The sequence below is a fragment of the Calidris pugnax genome, unplaced genomic scaffold, assembly GCF_001431845.1.
Source record: "Calidris pugnax isolate Ruff unplaced genomic scaffold, ASM143184v1 scaffold11, whole genome shotgun sequence".
NCBI classification, from domain to species: Eukaryota; Metazoa; Chordata; class Aves; order Charadriiformes; family Scolopacidae; genus Calidris; species Calidris pugnax.
Window position 1 is genome coordinate 8,476,607 of NW_015090803.1, and position 17,987 is coordinate 8,494,593.

At 43.5% G+C, this 17,987-nt stretch overlaps 2 protein-coding genes across 11 annotated transcripts in view; one reads left to right on the plus strand and one right to left on the minus strand.

Moving 5' to 3' along the window:
* The window catches only part of OXNAD1 (oxidoreductase NAD-binding domain containing 1), a 20,322-nt gene extending 20,192 nt beyond the window's left edge, over positions 1-130 (minus strand). For 4 of the 5 annotated variants that reach the window (XM_014937886.1, XM_014937888.1, XM_014937887.1 and 1 more), the window contains exon 1: positions 100-130. The gene's annotated coding sequence lies outside the window, so the exon portion shown is untranslated. Of the gene's footprint in view, positions 1-71 lie in introns of all 5 variants that reach the window. The other variant, XM_014937883.1, reaches the window with a different exon arrangement.
* Positions 131-168: 38 nt separating this feature from the next.
* DPH3 (diphthamide biosynthesis 3) overlaps positions 169-17,987 on the plus strand; it is a 42,207-nt gene continuing 24,388 nt past the window's right edge. For 5 of the 6 annotated variants that reach the window (XM_014937774.1, XM_014937778.1, XM_014937773.1 and 2 more), the window contains exons 1-3: positions 169-315; positions 469-543; positions 17,044-17,164. In XM_014937774.1, the coding sequence (XP_014793260.1) occupies positions 208-315; positions 469-543; positions 17,044-17,164 (304 nt within the window). In that variant the 5' untranslated portion in view covers positions 169-207. Of the gene's footprint in view, positions 316-468; positions 544-1,502; positions 2,899-17,043; positions 17,165-17,987 lie in introns of those variants that run through there. The other variant, XM_014937779.1, reaches the window with a different exon arrangement.

Consider the following 17,987-nt stretch of genomic DNA (forward strand, 5'->3'; position numbering starts at 1 on the left):
GGGGGGGGGCACCGCCTCGCGCTCTCCCCCTCACACACCCCCCAACCCCCCAAAACCGCTCCCCAACGGACCCCGCGCGCCACCACAGCGAGCCCCTACCCGGCGCCGCGTCACGTGACCCCGCTCCTCGTCACGCGGCAGCGCGCGTGCGCCCCTGCGTGCCTCCCTTCCGCCCCGTCCCATCCCTCCTCCCCCTGCCCCGGCGCCATGGCGGTGTTCCACGATGAGGTGGAGATCGAGGACTTCGAGTACGATGAGGAGACCGAAACCTACAGCTACCCGTGCCCCTGCGGGGACCGCTTCCTCATCACGCGGGTAACGGCGGCTGGGCGGGCAGGGAGGCGGTGGGGAGGGAAGCGAGGCGGTGTGGCGTGGGGGGGGAACAGCGCTAGGCCGCGGCCCCGCCGGGTGCCTGAGTCGGAGAGGCGGCGGGGTCGGTGACTGTCTCCTTCCCGGGGGCTGTTGCAGGAGGACCTGGAGAACGGCGAGGACGTGGCCACCTGCCCCAGCTGCTCCCTCATCCTGCGCGTCATTTACGACCAGGTGGGTGCAGAGAGGGGGCTACCCCCGGTCGGGCAAGTGGAGGTTCGGGTTGCCGTCCCCTGAGGAAGGCGAGGTGGCAGTTTTTAAAAGTCCCTGGTAAAGATGGGGTCGGGTTGGGTGAGCTCGTGGCCCTTTCGTTTGTGACTCGGGTTCCTGCCTCATCATCTCTTGTTTTCCTGGTGTCCTGCTGCTGCCGTGCTCGGGGTTTAACACATAGAATCACAGAATGGTCCAGGCTGGAAAGGACCTCCAAAGGTCAGCTAGTCCGGCCTCCCCACAGTCAGCGGGGACACCCCCAACTAGACCAGGTTGCCCAGGGCCTCGTCGAGCCTCACCTTGAATATCTCCAGGGAAGAGGCCTCAACCACCTCCCTGGGCAACCTGTTCCAGTGCTCCACTACCCTCACAGTAAAGAACTTTTTCCTAATATCCAATCTAAATCTGCCCTTTCCCAACTTAAAGCCGTTGCCCCTTGTCCTGTTACTGCAGGCCTTTGTAAACAGGCTCTCCCCAGCCTTCCTGTAGGTCCCCCTTAGGTACTGGAAGGACGTCTCCCCAGAGCCGCCTCTTCTCCAGGCTGGACAACCCCAGCTCCCTCAGCCTGTCCTGTAAGCAGAGGTGCTCCAACCCCCTAATCATTTTCATGGCCCTCCTCTGGACCTGCTCCATCAGGTCCATGTCCTTCCTAATGCCTGCTTGTGTGAGCATCAGGTGGAATGCTGACAAAACAACATCTGCAGTGTTAAGATCTATCTATGACTCTAGCAGCCCTATCAGCTAACATAATAGTTTTTCTTATTTAGTAGTTGTTTTATGGCTTTCGTGTTTGGAGAGACAGATTCATACCAGCTATGCTCAGGCTAGAAAGCAAAATGTTTATCTATCTGTGGTTTTTTTTGGAGGGAGGGGAAATCCAAAAATAATGTAAATCAACTAAAACTCTTATTTGCTGCCTTTAGGAACAGTTCATGCGTGATGAAGTTGTTGCAGAACCTTTGACAAACAAGGAATTGATTAAATGCTGATGAATACATCCTAAACCATTGCTGCTTTAAAATAACTAAGGGGATGGCACCTGCAGAAAAAGACATGGTCCTCTTCCTGGAAGTGCTCGCTAATGTGAGATCCAAGTGCAATAACTGACTGTCTCCATACTTTGAATGAGAATTTGCTGGGACATCCACGCATGAATGGGTTTTGTTCAAAGGGGTTGTACATTAAAAAAAGTTGCCATATGTATACCAGAAGACTGGAGGAGTATGATCCCAGTTGACAGGAAGTCAATATATAGAAGAAATGTGCAGAGCTGTGAAATTAAAACACTTATCTAGCAATGGCTTCTTAGCCTATGGAGAAGAGCGGGTGACGTGGGTGTGTATCCGTGTGAAATGGCATAGCGAGCTGAAGTGTTGAGAGACAAGTCTGTGTGACATGATGCTATACAGAATTACAGCTTTGACACACTGTGGTGTCACCCAGGATGTGGACTCACATACTTCCAGCCCATACTTAATATGGGGAAAAATTAAGAGACCCAGAACTAACACTGTTGGTAAACTGTTTTTACTACTGCAAGCACAGAGAAGCTGCAGTTGTGTTTATGTCTGCAGCGGATGTAACACCTGAGTTGGTGGGGAAAATTCATTTCTTAAATCGCAGTTGCTTTGAAACAGCTTTGGTAGCTGTTATCAAATGGCTTTCTGACATAATAATGATGTACTTTTGTGGATGTTGTGTGAAATGAAAGGAGTCCAACTTTTTTTTTACCTGCACAGATAGTAATGCGCAAAGGGATTTGAACTCACAGCAGATTCGAGTTTACCTGTATTTTCTCAACAATTTTATGTTTTGACTGTTGCAGCAAATACAAGATGTGCTGCAGTTCTTTGTGCCATTTGTAGTAACACATTTGCTGACTTTCTCAGTCTTCCTTTTTGTTTTCTGTCATTTCCTGGATAGGAGAGCACACATTTTACTTAATAAAAAGGATTTTTTTTTACGGTAGAAAGAATTGGAAGAACATACTCCAAAGTACATTGATTCCAAGACTACTTCTTGTATTACAATCCACTGAATTTAAATATTTATTTAAAATTATGGTCATTCATGTGTTTTAGTAGGATTTGACATCCGTGAAGTTAAATTTTGGGAAAAATACTTGTGCAGCATTTATATAGTTATTTTGCTCCAGGCACTAAAGATAAGCAAGTCTTACTGAATTCTTGCGTTTAACTATTTTTGTTCTTCCAACGTTCTGTGAATGTTGAAGATGAACATTCTAATTCTTAAAAAAAAAAAAAAAGGGAAAAAAAAAAAAAAAAGAAAAACCCTAAACCCTTCAGTCAGAAGTGTTGAGTGCAACATGCACAACCCAAAGTGTTTTCATGTCTAAACCAGAAGGTGGCACTCACGTTACTTTGATATCTGTGCTTCAAGAGAAAATAAATAGCTGTGGTACTTTGGTTAGCTATATCTTATCAAATATTTATTTTGACTATTTAAATAAAGATATTTTTAAATTGCACCAGTGGTTATGATGGCCCATTGCTTCTTCAGTTTGTGCACCAGTCACAGTGATTTCCTGAGGTCTTGAGTTGCTGCTATTGCTGTTGCAATGATACTGGAATTTCTTTGGGTTAGCTAGTAAAAAGTGTTTCAGTGTATCTATAGATGCTATAAACAAATTTACAGGAACTGTATTTAAGTTTCTATTGAAATTTCTACTGCATAAATAACTTAAGGATTTTCCTACAAGTTTCCTACATAAAACTAAGTTAAGTTTCAAATGGAACACCAGGGAACGTATGCTTGGAAATAATGGCATCAAAGTAAATTGCCAGGTGTATCATCTCTAAAGGTGCATAGATTTTACAGAAGTAATTTGACCATGTTTAATTTTATAGTGAAGGTAAGGCACTGTTAAGACTTCTATGACACTGATGTAGAAAATTATTTATAGTCCATATGGTTGTAAAATGTTTCTCAATTTAATTTTTGCTTGGCATGCACTAATACAAGCTTTGAAGTGATTCTCTGTAGTGTTCCCCGCTCGTCTAAAATAGAGGTAATGGTTTTTTTAACAGTAACTTTAGCAAAATTAATTACTTGAGTACAGGAGGAGTGGAGTTCTGTCACGACAGAGTTCACCCTTCGTGAAAGCTCAGCGATGCTAAAGCCAAACAGCCGCCCACTTCCGTGTTTTGTTAACTTGTAAGAAACCTTTGACTCCCGTGATTTCAGACAGCTTTTTAAAGTTCTTCCATACTGTGTAATTCCAAAACAGCAGTCAAGGCAATCTGAGTAACCCGTCAGAAATGTTCTTTGCTGGAATCCAGTCACGAGGTTTCTTCACGGCCCAGCGTGCAGGCCCTGTACATGTTACTTGGGTATTGCATGTTCTTAGAAACAAATGGTTTGCTTCTCTTCTAAAAAGGCCATTGTGTAGGACACAAAGAAGTCTTTTGCTTGCTGTTTGTATCTGACCAGCAGATTGATTGATTACGTATTTGATTAGGTCCTTGACTCTGCAGAGGAGTCCAGTGTGATGAAACCAGCATTGTGTGAACATTAATGGAGTAAGTTGTAATTACTGGAGATTAGGGAGCGTAGAATAATATCAGCTTCAGATATTCAAGCTCTGAAATTGCTAATGCAGTTAAACACCACTAAACTCCCATGTAATGTTAAAAACAAGCAATACGCTCTGTTGCCAGGATTTTATGGGAAGAAGTGGAAGATAATTTGTTCTTCATTAAACCAAAAGAGGCTCAGCTTCTCCAAGCAGTCAGATTCTTGTTTGTGTTTCAAAGAACCTTGCTGAGAAGGTCACGTACTTTTGACTCCCCGTGCCTGTCTATCAGGGGCATACATGATTAATTTTGAATAGTTGCTCCAGAAGTCCGTGACAGGGACCCTGGACCTCCAGGAGCTGAGGTCATGAGGCCACCAATTTCAGCCGTTGCACTTGCTCCATTTGTCTGTGTGTCGGGGAAGCCGTGGTGTCCTTAAGGACCCTTATGTAAATACCTCGGGATTTCTTCCCTCCATCACAAGCTTTAACTTCAATTCTCAGCACCAGTCAAAAAAAATTACCTCCTTTTCAGAACATCAGTTAAATAAAGAACATTACCTAGGTTACTAGGCTGTCTAACAAATGCTGATTAATTTCAAATAAACCTTCAAAATTTCAGTTAAGAAAGTGCACAGACAGCTCTGTGTTGTCACAAAGAGAAACAGTTCCCACGTATCCCACTTCTATTCCAATTTAATGTTCGAATCAGGCTAACTGTAAGGGTAGGTATTTGTTACACTGAAAACTTCCTGAAATGGTTTTACAGACAGGATTTATCAAGATATTTAGCGTAGTAACAAATGTGTGCCGTGGTTTTCTCTTTGCACAGTTCCTTGTGGATTGCTTTCTCTTTAATTAGGATGTAGCTTTGACTCTGCTTCGTGGTAGCTTAAAATGCTAATTTTGTACTGTCTCTGCATAGTAGCTGTGACATGGAGGAGATGGGGAGGATCCAGAGGATCCTGTGTAACCGTGAAGATGCTGGGCCCTCTGAGTGACAGAGGCAACAAGTGACAGAAGCAGTGCCAAACTGGAAAACAGCTGCCACCGGGTGTCAGGGAAGAAGTGGGTCAAAAGGGACTAACCAAGAGGGCAAAGGGACCTTAAACGACCTTTCATTGCTCCTTCCCACCCCATGCCGTCACCGTTTCGATCTGTCTGTGTACCAGGTGGTCACCTCTCCAAAGTTCTTGGCAGCTCAATGGTCCAGCACATGCTCCCTGTCACGTGGTGGCAAATCATTGCCCTGCTGCTGAGCACAGCCAGCCCAGAGGAGCTCGCTCCCAAGGCCAGGTGATGCACCAAGGTCACCAACGGAGCTGCACCATCGTCCAGCTGGCCGGGCAGTCACCCTAGCTGCTGTAAGAGTTCAGGTTATGTGCTACCACACACAATTCTAGCCCTTGAACCAGGTCAAGCAGAAAGTGGTGCTCTCGGCATTCTTTAGAGTTCTACCCATGTGGAGAGGGTTTTTTTGAGCCAAAAGATCTATCACTGTCCACCAACATGCTCTCGGGCAGGAACCTCATTCTCCCCTTCAATGTCTGCCTTGTTCTTCGCGTTCTTTGTCTTTCCTCTCCATAGAGAAGGGAGGAGCTCTGCCAGCAGGTGGTGATCTAAGGGAATAATTCAAAATATGGGTGACATTGGTGTTGGCAGTGGAATTGAGAAGCAAACTTTCAGGACCCCCCCAATTATGAATCGTTGTTGTGAAATGTTTGCGAAGGAAGCAACTAGACTAACTCGGGAGTATTATGATTTTATACCTGCTGTCTTCCTTCTAGTGGAAAAGTGATTTAATTTGCATTCACAGAGTAGTAGTTAATTCATGGATATTTGCCCCATAAATATATTGTTAAGTAAGCATTTTTTCTTTTGGCACTTTTCTGTATTTTCAGTTGTGTGATTAATACAGCGCAACTTTCAGTGTCCCATTTTCTTCTCAGAGTCACTTCCCTGACAGATTTTGCAGCCAGCTCATTGATGTTGCTAAAACCAAGCTTTCAAAATTTATGAGTTGGGCCCCTGAAGATCCAAAGTTTGTCTTAAAATTGTAGTATTAAAAAAGTATTTAAAATGTATTCTTTCAGATGGAAGCTTTTAGGGATCGTATTTTCATTTTGCGACCAAGATTTGCTTTTTTATTGTGTGGTGGTAATTTTTTATTTTCGAGTCAAAGCTAAAAACCCTTATGCTGAAGCTGTTGTTGTAGGGCAAGATCCAGCTATCATAAGACTCGGAATAAAATCAACAGGAGCTGGCAATACATCGACCCATAAGTCACTCCTTCAGTGCCCTCTTGGGGCTTTCTGCTCCGTGGCAAATGTTTTTACTTCAGTCTTAGCTGTAGTCCTTCTGCACAAGTCAGAAAACAACTTTTTGGCATGTTCCTTATTTCAAGTAAAAGTTATTCCAGTGCATCAGAACACTAAATCGCTGCAGCATTTCTGAGTGTGATCTTTCATGTGTGGTCCTACAGTGTTTACACAAAACATATAAGTTTCTGGTGTAATGTTAGGAAGAGTAACTATTGTGCACTCCCTAGGAAAATATTACATTTTTCACAGGAGGTTTTTTTTTGGGTTTTTTTTTTTTTGTTTTTTTTTGTTTTTTTTTTTTTAAAAAAAACCACATTAAATAGGTATTGCTTAGCATTTCTCATTCCTGCATGTCTCTGACCGTAGGCCTGTTGCTGCTTCTTTTCTGTGGGAATTGTGTACCTATGCAAAGCCAAAGCAAACATCCGGTATTTATCTTTCAGATAATAGCGAGACTGGTGAACTCCAACTGAGCTTTGTGTACTGCAGCATAAATTGATCACTTTGTATCACTCCATAGCAGAGATTAGAACTGATTTTGTAGTTTGTGACAGATACTAAGATTAAGGTTTCATTAAATTAGATACGGAAAACAGTAGATAAAACATGAAGCCTACATTATCTTACCTTTTCTCTCATTATGGTAGAATACTTTTGACTTCTCACAATATGGAGAGGCTTCTGTGACTTCCAGTGCACTGCACAGGTGTTACCACTTTGGTGCATTCTGGTGTACATCGCTTAGCTTGTTTAGGAGAACCAGACTTTGGATTATGTATGAAAACAGTCTGGAGGCAGAGATACAGACACTGTCAGAGTGCTGTTTCAGAGCCAGTACAGAAAGCTTCTGTCCCAGAGGCCAAGATGAGCTGTGGCAGCAAAACAGGTAGGTGCTTCAGAACAGAACTGGGTGTCCCAGGGCAGACCAAAGGTCTTCTTAGTCCCATCCCATCCCCGGCACTGCCCTGCAGCTAATGATGAGTCTAATAATAACCAGGGCAATCATTTGGGAGTGCTTCCCTAGAACATCCTACCGCACAATTTCTAAGTCATGGACTTCTTGAGACTGATACATTTGTGTTTAATAGCATGAATAAATATATATTTCCATTAATTTCTCCAATCACTTCTTGAATCCACATCACACCTTAAAATCCACTGCATCCCGTGGAAAGGAATTGCACGTTTTAAGTACACTTTGTGAAGACAGACATCTCCTTTTGCTTGTTTTTAACCCATCGCTCCCTAGTTCATTTGAAGACACTTTCTGAATAGCAAGAGACAGTTCCCTGCTCTCTCCTCTCTATCCTACTGATGACTGTTTTTTTCTTATTTCCCCTCAGTTACTTCTTCCAGCCTGTAAAGTCCTTGTCTAGGCAGCCAGTCTCCACACAGGAGCTCCTCCATACCTCTGATTGTCTCTGTTGCACTCCTCTGAACCTTGCCCAGCTCTCCTGCACCATTTTTGAGAGGGAGGGAGATAAGAACTGTACACAGTTCTAGACACAGGTGGCATAATGGTATTTGTTCTCTGTTCTGTTTTCTATTTTCTAAAAATTCTTAACATTTGGTGAGGTTTTTTGGCACTTGTTGAGCACTAGGCTGACATTGTCTAGGAGTTTATGTTTAATTAAGGAAAAAGCCTTTTAGAATCTAAGCATCAGAGTAACCATCTCTTTCTCCTAGTTATTCTCACTCGTGGCCGAGGTGTCTTTTAGAATAAGACAAGGTGATCTGAGACAGGTGTCATCAGCTCAGGTGGTCTTTCTGCTAGTCCCTTCCAGTTGGGGTGGTTGTTCTACCACAACCTCCTAATGACAAAGGTGGGTCATCTCTATGCATTCTGGTAGGACCGTCCCAGACAGGTTAATGCTCCTCTCCTCCCATCTTATAGCTGGCTTTATTCATTAAGTTTTGTAATTTGTTGCTTCCCTTCCATGTTCATCTTAATTAGCCATACTGTACTTCTTACATGGCTTCATCTCTTTCTTCAAAGACACTTCCGTATGTCTCTTGTATTTCTTTGTCTTTGCTACAGTGGCTTTCCTGATGGGTATCTGGGTTTTCCAGGCAGTGATGCCTTTGTCTGGAGTTGGTGAAGTGTTTTAATGTCAGATTTCTTTTAAATTTGAATATACGGTATTTACTTTTCTAAAAGGAGCATGGATACTGCCCAAGATGCACACATAAAATAGTGTCCATTTTGAAAGAGCAAAGAATATTTTTTTTCATTCAAATCTACTATTTCCTAATAACTTTATTTTCTAATATTGCCCTGGGAGAAAAAAAAAAAAAGAAAGTGTTATCCTGAATAAATCACGAGTGATGAATGTGATAGAGTGAAGAATTCTTGCTTTTCCTGTTAAAGAAGGGGTTAATTGTAACTCACAGTCTCTCTCCTCTTGCAGAACTACTCAAGATAAAGCTATTTCTTGGAAGAATACCCTTAGGAAGTTAGTGACCTAGAATGAGCTTGGCATAGAATTGCCTTTTAGCCTTAACTGCGATATTTGCTGCTGCTATCTCCATACACAAATAGGTTTTGACAGGCTTTGCAGACAGCCTGAGGTCAGAGCCTACGAGCTTTCCGTGGGCAAATAAAAAGCTGTGGAGTCAGGAACATAATCTGTTTCCTGTAGAGACAAAGAGGAAAATTCCCAAACTCTGGGATGGTACACAGTGGGACACTGATGGACAAATGCCACCCTTCACTGTAGGACTGTGGAAAGGGCACGGCAAGCAGCAGAAGATGCTCGCTGCCAGGGAGAGTTTCATGAAGGCCAAGCACTGCTGTTAGTTGGAACCAAGACACTATTTTTAATATCCCTTGACAATAAGGCCGGAGGGGGAGCAGGCGATGGCCCACCAAGCTGGCATCCTGCCTTGGGCATGAAAAGATGTTTCTGTGGTCCCTACATCTCTGCTGCAAGCTGCTTGGCAATCTAGAGATGGGATTTTGCTGTAGAAGCAAAGCTGAGCAGGAGAGAGGGCTGATCCCTAACCCTTTCCTAGGCAGATTTTCTGGATGTGCTCACCGGGACTGCATGGCAGTGGGGTGGTTTGGGGGGATGCACTGATACAGGGCCCACCTCCTCCTGCTGATGAGAGGGACAGAGGATTTTTTTCCCCCACCTTAGCTGTTTGTTCCAGCCACTAGTCTCAGAATTTGTTTCTTGCTCTTTAAACCTAGCAAGTAACCCAGCAGTTCAGGCTGCGTGGCTGTCCCATGTGCGTACAGCCAGTGAGGGATGATGTATAGAAGATACGCACTGGAAGAATTTAATCTGGTCCCTAGAAAACACTCTAATCCTTGCAAATCCCTTCTCCCCCAACCCGCCCCCGATAGTTTTTTCAAGTCTGGGATTTTCATAACCAAAGGAGAATTCAAATAAATCAGCAACCGGAGAAAACGCCAAACAACCACAGTCGAACTTTCCCGGTGTTTTAAACTCACAGACAAGCCCCTGCTCCCCTTCCCAAGACACTGGAGCTAAGGGGATGTGATTGCGCTGCCTCAGCCCGAGAGTTCCCCTCAGCGCCTCTGCCAGACGCGGGGTCTCGGGGAGGGAGGGTTTGACAGGGCTCCAGGCTCGGCCCAGCCCCTCCATGGAGAGGCAGGGACTGCCAGCCCCACACAGGCTGCTGCGGGGCCACCCAAACGTCGAGTTTCCATTGAGGAAGGCCAAGTTCCCCACACTGTTTTTTTTTTTTTATTTTCGCAACCGTAGCAGGGCCGTGTCCTTGGTTTCTTTCCATGCCAAACAAAGCGTCTGCACATTTTGTCTAGTTCGCTTTTGTACGGCCGGGGCGTTTATACAAGGAGCACCTGCAAAAATAGAGGTCTGAGGGAAGAGATTAATTTCTGACAGGTTGATCAACCTGAGGAATAAGAAATTAGCGCGCCAGATCTGTAAACACATTTGCAGGTTGCCTCGCAAAGGCAGCAAAGATTAACCTGGCTGGGGATCCTCTGAGCCTCAGGCACAGGGAGCCTGGTGAAACACAGCTCATATAAAATGCTCCGAGGCAGACCTTGCCGTCCCGCACGGCCACCCAAGCCTGGAGTAGCTCAGGCAGCTTCGGGGATGTTACTTCAGATCCACTTCACCCCACAGAAGGGCACAATTTAAATGAATTACTCATGAACAGAGAATAAAGGACGTGTGCAGTAAATAATAAATTTCTGGGTTTTCTGCCCTTCATGACTGTCTCGCATAAATATTTCAGGCTCAATTGCTGCTTCACCGTGCCAGCCAAGAGATCAGGCTGGGCGAGTGCATTTCGGTGTCTCTCATGTCTGAGGCTGTTACAGCTCAGGGTGAGGCAGAACCACAGACAAAACCCTGAATTCTCAGGTTGTGATGCCATCCTGGCCAGTGCCACAGGGCACATCCTGTGACACTCTTTGTCAGCTCCTGCTCCCGTTTTGTTTTTCTTTATTGCTTGCTGGACTGAAAAATAGGGAGGAGAGAAGAGAAACAATCTTAAATGCATAAAAATAAGTTTGGTCAAAAAGTGTTGATTGAAATGCATTCATAAATTTCAGCATTTATGAAATGAATAATTTCATTCTGAAGAAGTCAATATAAAATACCACGGTATTTCTCATCCTGCACAATCCCTCTGTGCAGGCTGGCACTTGACATCAGTCTGTGAGTGGTTTTGATTGCCCCAAAACTTAATTTTCAGGGGACTTTAGTCAGTGAGTAATGAGTCTGATTTCTCTTTTTGTATACGTTACTGCTGGATTCTTTCTATTTGCTTATTTTGTTTGGCCCAAACACACCCCTGCTGTGTTCCACATGCTCTTGGTGCTCCTGACTGGTTGTGGAGCACCAACTGAGGGGCAAAATGCCTTAGTGACATCCGAAGAGCTACACCCATGGCTGGAGGCACAACGGCTGTTAAGGCACATCCTTTTCAGAAAATCTGAAACTAGTCAGTTTTAATATTCTGCTTTCTTACTGACTGTCGTATTTTAAACCTGTCAAATGTGTTTTATCAATGTGAAATACTGTTTACTTTTGCTCGTTCTTGCACTATCCAGATCTTTACCATGCAGACTCTTTCCGGTATTTTCCCCCAGATGCAGCATATTGTAATTCATTGCTCATGACTGCCAAGAAATGACAATTCCAAGCCTGTCCATAGTTCACAATATAGTTACTTTACTGGTGGAAATTCCATCATTTTTCTTATTATAGGCAGTCCAGCAGAAAGCAACCAGAAAGCTAAGCAAGATGAGACTCTCAAATAGGGCAGGGAGAAAACCTCAAGTATAGATTTGTGCATATTCCTGACATGTCCAGCCAGAAAAAGTGGAATCTTGGTCTCACTAGAACAAATGACCACCTGCACATTTTCACAGTCTGAGAAATAACCTCCTCTGTCCTGCCACTTCGGCTGTTATTTTCTCTTCTGTGTTCTCCATTAGGATTGTCTTTTTACTGCCAAAACCAAGAAAAAATGATACGACTCTGCTATGGAGAGTCTTACTGGATGTAGACTTTGTCCACATGTAGGGGTTTTACTAATTTTACTATTTATTTTGCAGGTGTGTTTTAAACACTTTCAGTCATATAATTGCACTGATGAGACCTAGTATAGGTATAAATAGCTCTGGCCCTTTCTGCAGCTTAATGTTCTCCTTAGGTCAGAGGTGGAAATTGCTGGCCTGGCAGAACTAGATCCACACAGGTTGGAGAGGTTTTGATGGTACTGGCACAGCTGGAATGATCCAGCTAAGGGCTGCAGAAAAAACCCAACAGGTTTTGTTGTCAGAGGCCAGAATGCAGGTTATCTGGAGGGGCAGTTTCGTGGCCTGCTGTACGTTTCCAGTGTTGATCATGCCAAGAGTACTCCTATTGACAAACAGAAAATTAGGGGTTTCATCTACAGAGTCACCTTGAAACCCCACAATGAAATATCAATAATTGAGGATACCTGTTTGCTAAAAAGATTACTGACAGGCATAAAATAACAATCACCAATAGCTATAAATATATTTTATGTCTTGGATATTTTCCTGGCAGACTTTAGTCTTTCATTGAGTTATGCAGGAGGAGCCCTGCATTTGGACAACTCAAGAGAGTAGTAGGATGTTTTTTGGGGTGCCAGAGGGGAGAAAGGATATCTTTTTCTTAAATCAGTGTACCATAATTTTCCCTGGTTAGCAAAAAAACATAGTTCCCTCCACAAACAGAGAATTCCATTTCAGTTTACTCTTTTGCAGTACCCAGTATAAGAAGGAAAAAGATGAGATAACTCTTCCTGGAGGAAATCCAGAATGTTAATTAAAGAAATGGCATTTTGGCATTCATTCCTTACTGGCTGGAGTTCATAGCCATACTGGTATTTCATGCTTTACTTTCACGTGAAGAGCTTTCCAAGATCATCTTCTCTACAAATGCTTTTTTTTCTGCCACTAGAGGTCCTAAAAATAATAATGAAAGGAGGTGCAAGGTAGCCATGTATTTGACATTGGAGCATCCTCACAGAGTGGATGTGAGTGCCAGGTCACCAAAACCCCCAGTGGGTCGGCTGACAGCACAGATTAGCACTAGGCAGACTGGAGGAAGGGTGTCTGAGTGTTGGACACAGGAAATCAGCTTTGTCTCTGATCGAGAATGATTTCCATGTGTTCCTGCCACATCCCAGAGGAGAGGGAGGCAGGCTTTTCCTACACTTGGGTGACACTCAGGTGATTTGTCAGGCCACCCAAGTTAGACCAGGGAGGGTTGAGTTGTGGAGGAAGGCTCAGGCTTCTCAAATCTACCTGGCAAGTGAAATGCTAAGGGAAACCATGCCAAGATACTAAACAGCAGGGCAGCTACTACCAGCTGAAACTGCTCCAGGAACTTGGTTCTGGGTCCTTAATCCCTAGCCTCCTGCTTCGTTCTTTCCCCTCCAGAACTTGCTTTTGCAGGTAGGGAGAGATGAAAATCACCCCAGGTGCTGGGGACAGCAAAGAGAGATCAAATACCGATGTGTGAAAAGGTAGAGAAAAGCTTTCCCTGCCAGGTGTTCCAGAAGGAGCCGGTATTCGCAACATAAACTCGAGGCTTCTGATACTGTTGTAGCCCTGTTGGGCTATTCTACAATGCTCCAGTGCTGTAAAAAGAAAGAGATGGATGTACTTGGGAATTGAAATTAAATTCAGCTTTTCCCATTTGCCACTTTTCTCTATTCTTTCCCTCTGTTAAAAAATTGAACATCGATTTTCCTCATTCTGCTGAGTCTGCAGTCTTTGCTAGCGTGTAATCGTTATAAACACTTTCACTAGAGCTGGCAAAGAAAATTCCGGCAAAACAATTTTTATCAAAATTTGCCAGCTTGTTGAAAGCAAGACATCCCAGAGGAAAATGTGCTTTCTTATGACGAGATGACAAGGAAGTGGAACCGGGCACCTTGCCATGGGCAGCCTGGCCTGGGGACCTCTCCCATCGTGCCTCCGGTGAGAATCCCAGAGTGTAAAGGGAACACTGGGTCTTGTTCCACACTGAAACCAAACTGAACTCAGAAACCTTGGACATTCTGCAAAACGGAGTTAATCACTCTCTGCCAAGCCTGAGCATCACGTTGCAATGTCTGATGTTGAATTAAAATGCACAAAAAGACTGTACATTTTAGAAAAGATGGACATTTTTTTGCAATTAGCGTGTTATGGTCTCATTGTACTTATTTTGCTTATCAAGTTATTTTTCAGTGTCAAGACCTATTTTGTTTCACCCTTCCCTGTCATCAAGGATTTAAGGGTTGTTCTTGGCGCGAGGGAATCTGAAGAGCCCTGTCACGGGCTGCACGCAGGAGGCTGTTCCAGCAGCAGGAACTGGAGCCCAAACCGCTCATTGTTTACGTAAAACTAAAAGTTATTTCCTTGGCACCGGCACCAGGCTCCCTCCCTGAGGCTGTACGTGCGCGGATCTACGCAGACCCCACAGGCTGACCGCGGCGTTTGTTATCCCGGGAAATTAATGTTTCCTCTGCTTCTGCAAATAAAGGAATCGGCCTCAGACTGCCCTGAAGAAGCAGCTCTTGTCACTGCCCAGGAGCTTGCGAGGGCAGCGGGTGACCCGGCAGCTGAACTGCAGGAACTCGGGAAGCGTTGGTGGCTGGGTCAGACTCAGCCGTCGCTCAGGCTCCGTGATTTGTGATTCTGTGATTCTGTGATTTGTTGACTGGTTTGGAAGTTGAAACAGCTCTTGGCACCGCAGAGGATGGGCGTTCGGTGGATGTGGCACATACACAAATCAGATAAGAAGACCAAAAAGCCAGTGTTTTAGACAGACAGCTTGGCCAATGAGAATTTTACCGCAAGGCTTATTTTTAATTGACGCGATGAGTTTTAGGCATCTGCCCACTTGAAATATTCTGTTTATGAAACTGTCTCTTTGTTCACTGCTTGGCTGTTGATTTCTAAGTGGGCAAAGCAGGCGGTGTGTGCTAATAAAAGGGACAGAAGAAAGAGGAAGACGCTAATGCAATGAATTATCTTCTCCATAGGACTGTTTCCCATTAAGCATTTTGGTTTGGCTACAGCTTTTGACCGCTTCTGGTTTGCTCAGTAATCCCGAGCCATATGTGTCAGGAGTGATTGACAGAATACACTGTGTTTGAAGCAGCCTCCCAACGGCTCCTACTCAGCTATAAATATTGGATATTCTAAATCTTGAGAGATTAACTCCTGATGCATCAAAGTACCAGTTGATTTTCTTTCATATCTGTGATTAAATTTTTCATGTAAATGTCACATTAAATGATGAAAAACAGAGTGTAAAAAAAAAAAATAATCAGTTTTCACCTAATAGGATATTAAGTTAAGAAGTTAAGAAAAAAATACTGTGAAAAACATAATACCAAAGGATGTAATCCTTTAAAGCTCATTTATGCCTATAACAATATAAGTGACATTATTAGATTATTTTTTATCAGTCTGTAAGATTGAGAGACAAATAAACATATGACAGAGAATGGAAATTTGCAGTAGCAATCTTTTGAATAATTGCACAATATAGTTTAGATTATTTGAAAACATATTTAGTATTTTTATATAATGCATATTTTTAAAAATGGATTCTTTTCACCATCTTCTCAATTCGTAATGCAAAATTACCGTTACTGTAAATAAACATGGTATTATTACCAAAGGTCATGGACTTAAATGAAGGTCATTGTGTAGCTACTTAGAAACTGAATAATGTATTCACCCCTTAGGCTGGTCTGCGTGTAACTGAGATTCAGACTGAAAAGAACCTTGCTAACAATCCTGTGACCTATACTTGTTCCATATCATGAAAATTCTCCTGGAGCTTTCTAGCCTACTCGGCAGAAAGATGTAGAAGATTTATCATTATTGTTAGAGTTAACATCTTCAAAATATTACAGAGACTTTCCTGAAAATTCTTGGGACCAGATCATGCTGTAACACTCCTACACAGTGGGGTCTCTCAGTTTGTGGAAAAAATCAATATATTGAAATAAAATGTGCTGTTGGTTATGAGCTTATTTGGAGAAACTGCAGATAATAGCAAGGGATTTTGTTCTCAGCCATCATCTCTGTGCCTGAAGCCAGATCTAGGAGGAATTGGAAGACCTGGGCACTAGGGTTGGCCTCCTGAAAAGCATCTCAGCCTGGGCACCCTTCAGATGATGTTCCTTCCACCTAACTCCAGTTTAAAAGCTACACATGCCATGTAAATTAACCATTAAGACCATTAAGCAAGTGCTTCTAGATAGTGTTTCACCCATCTTGTTTAAATACTTGTCTTTGAAAAGAAAGACCTTACCTCGGTAAGTTTTCCCTGCTGACCAGTAGAAGCAGCTAGACGATTAGCTGAAGAAACAGCTGTGAGCTGTCTGAAGGGTGTGCCAGAGATTGTGCTTTCCAGGGATTCTACTTCTGTAGTCCCAATTGAGACCTTTCCACTGAAACCGATAGAAATTACAGCAAAAGACTATAAAATCAAACTACCTCTAAGAGCTGTTAGTGGCAGCAAAGTCCTGTATGTTTCTGTAAGGCCATTAAGTGATGGCTAAATGAAGGTATCACCACTGGAAGCTTTTGATGGGGGTTATTTGCAGACCAGCTGTTCTGCAGCATGAGGAAAAAGAAGCATTAGCCAATCATATCACAACAAAGAGGAATAAAAATACAGCCTTTCACTGTTGTGAAAGGTTATTCAGGGCAGAATTGGTGGTGCAGTTTGCATAGCTTAAAAACGTGAGCCAAGAAGTTACCAATATTTGCAAAACGATCCTTTTTTACTCCGTTCCAATGGGTTCATAATTTGAATCAAACTACTGGAGATAAAATGAGATACAAAGGCAGAAACTGAAGGCTCTCACTCACACGTCCCCACCCAGCTGTTACAAAAAGAAATGTAGGCTGTTACTGTTCTTGTCTTGGTTGCCTCAGCACAGCCTCGTTCCTTCCCAGGGAAGTCTGTAATGGAAGCTGTTGCATTTAGGAAGCAAACAGTATTACAGCTCAACCAGCATCTCCAAGGGAGGACCTGGAGGCACTTGGTTGTGGACTGAGAGGTGCCCTGAATGTTTCTGTGCTATAACATTTAGTGTAAAGGCTGCTCTAACCTTCCCCCTTTCACACTCCAGGTTAACACGGAGAAAAATGCTGCCATTCTGTTTCTCCCTGTTAGTGGTGAGACCTCATCGAACAGGACAAACCCCAAACTATGGCCAACACCGACTGCACCAACTGGGTCTAGCTTTAAAAGTAAGTTGTACAATACTTCAAGCCTTTATGTTCTTCCATTTCCATTAGCTGGAAAAGGAATAAACCAGGCTCCTTAGTAAGCGTTGTCAACCAAAAGGTGACCTGTTCTGCAATCTGACCTTTTAGCTCAGCTTCACGGGTGGGTTTGTCTCAAAGCATTCATTCCGCCTGGGCTGCCAAATTCAAAGAAACAGGTGGAGTTAGACTATAAGATGTTTACTCGTGTTATGCTGGAATTCCTTTGCTCTTGCCTGAGGCTGTACTTCAGAGGCCTTCAAAGTCAAAACTGCCACTCCGTTCTTGCCTGAAACGTTTTGTTCTTGCGTTTCTCTCCTGTCAATGGGAATTAGAGAAACCTGAAATGTTGTCCTTGTCTAAATACAGAGCTAAAAGTAATTCCATGCTTTGGGATGCTCAAAGCACCAGTCTGATGGTGGTGTGAGACAGATGGGCAAGAATGAGGGAAACACACCAGCATCCTTAGCAGAGACCTTTAGTTAAGCGCCCTATACAACCTAAGTGGGGAGAAGGGTCTAGTTCGTGGATCTAACTCCAGTGGCAGAGTGTAAAGGACCACAATGGGGAAAGAGGATTGGTACAAACAACTGATCCATTTAAAAGGCATACAGGAAGGAAACTACAAAAAACAGGGGATAAATTATTTCCCCTATTTTTTTTTTCTGTAATAAGATATGTTTATAGAGGGAAGTGTGCTCCACAGTATGGACTGTCCCCATATGGAGACCTCCTGGATGGCACAACAGTTCCCTTCTGGACTCTGCTCTGGGGTTTAGTTCCCTTGGAAACCAAACACTCAGTTATA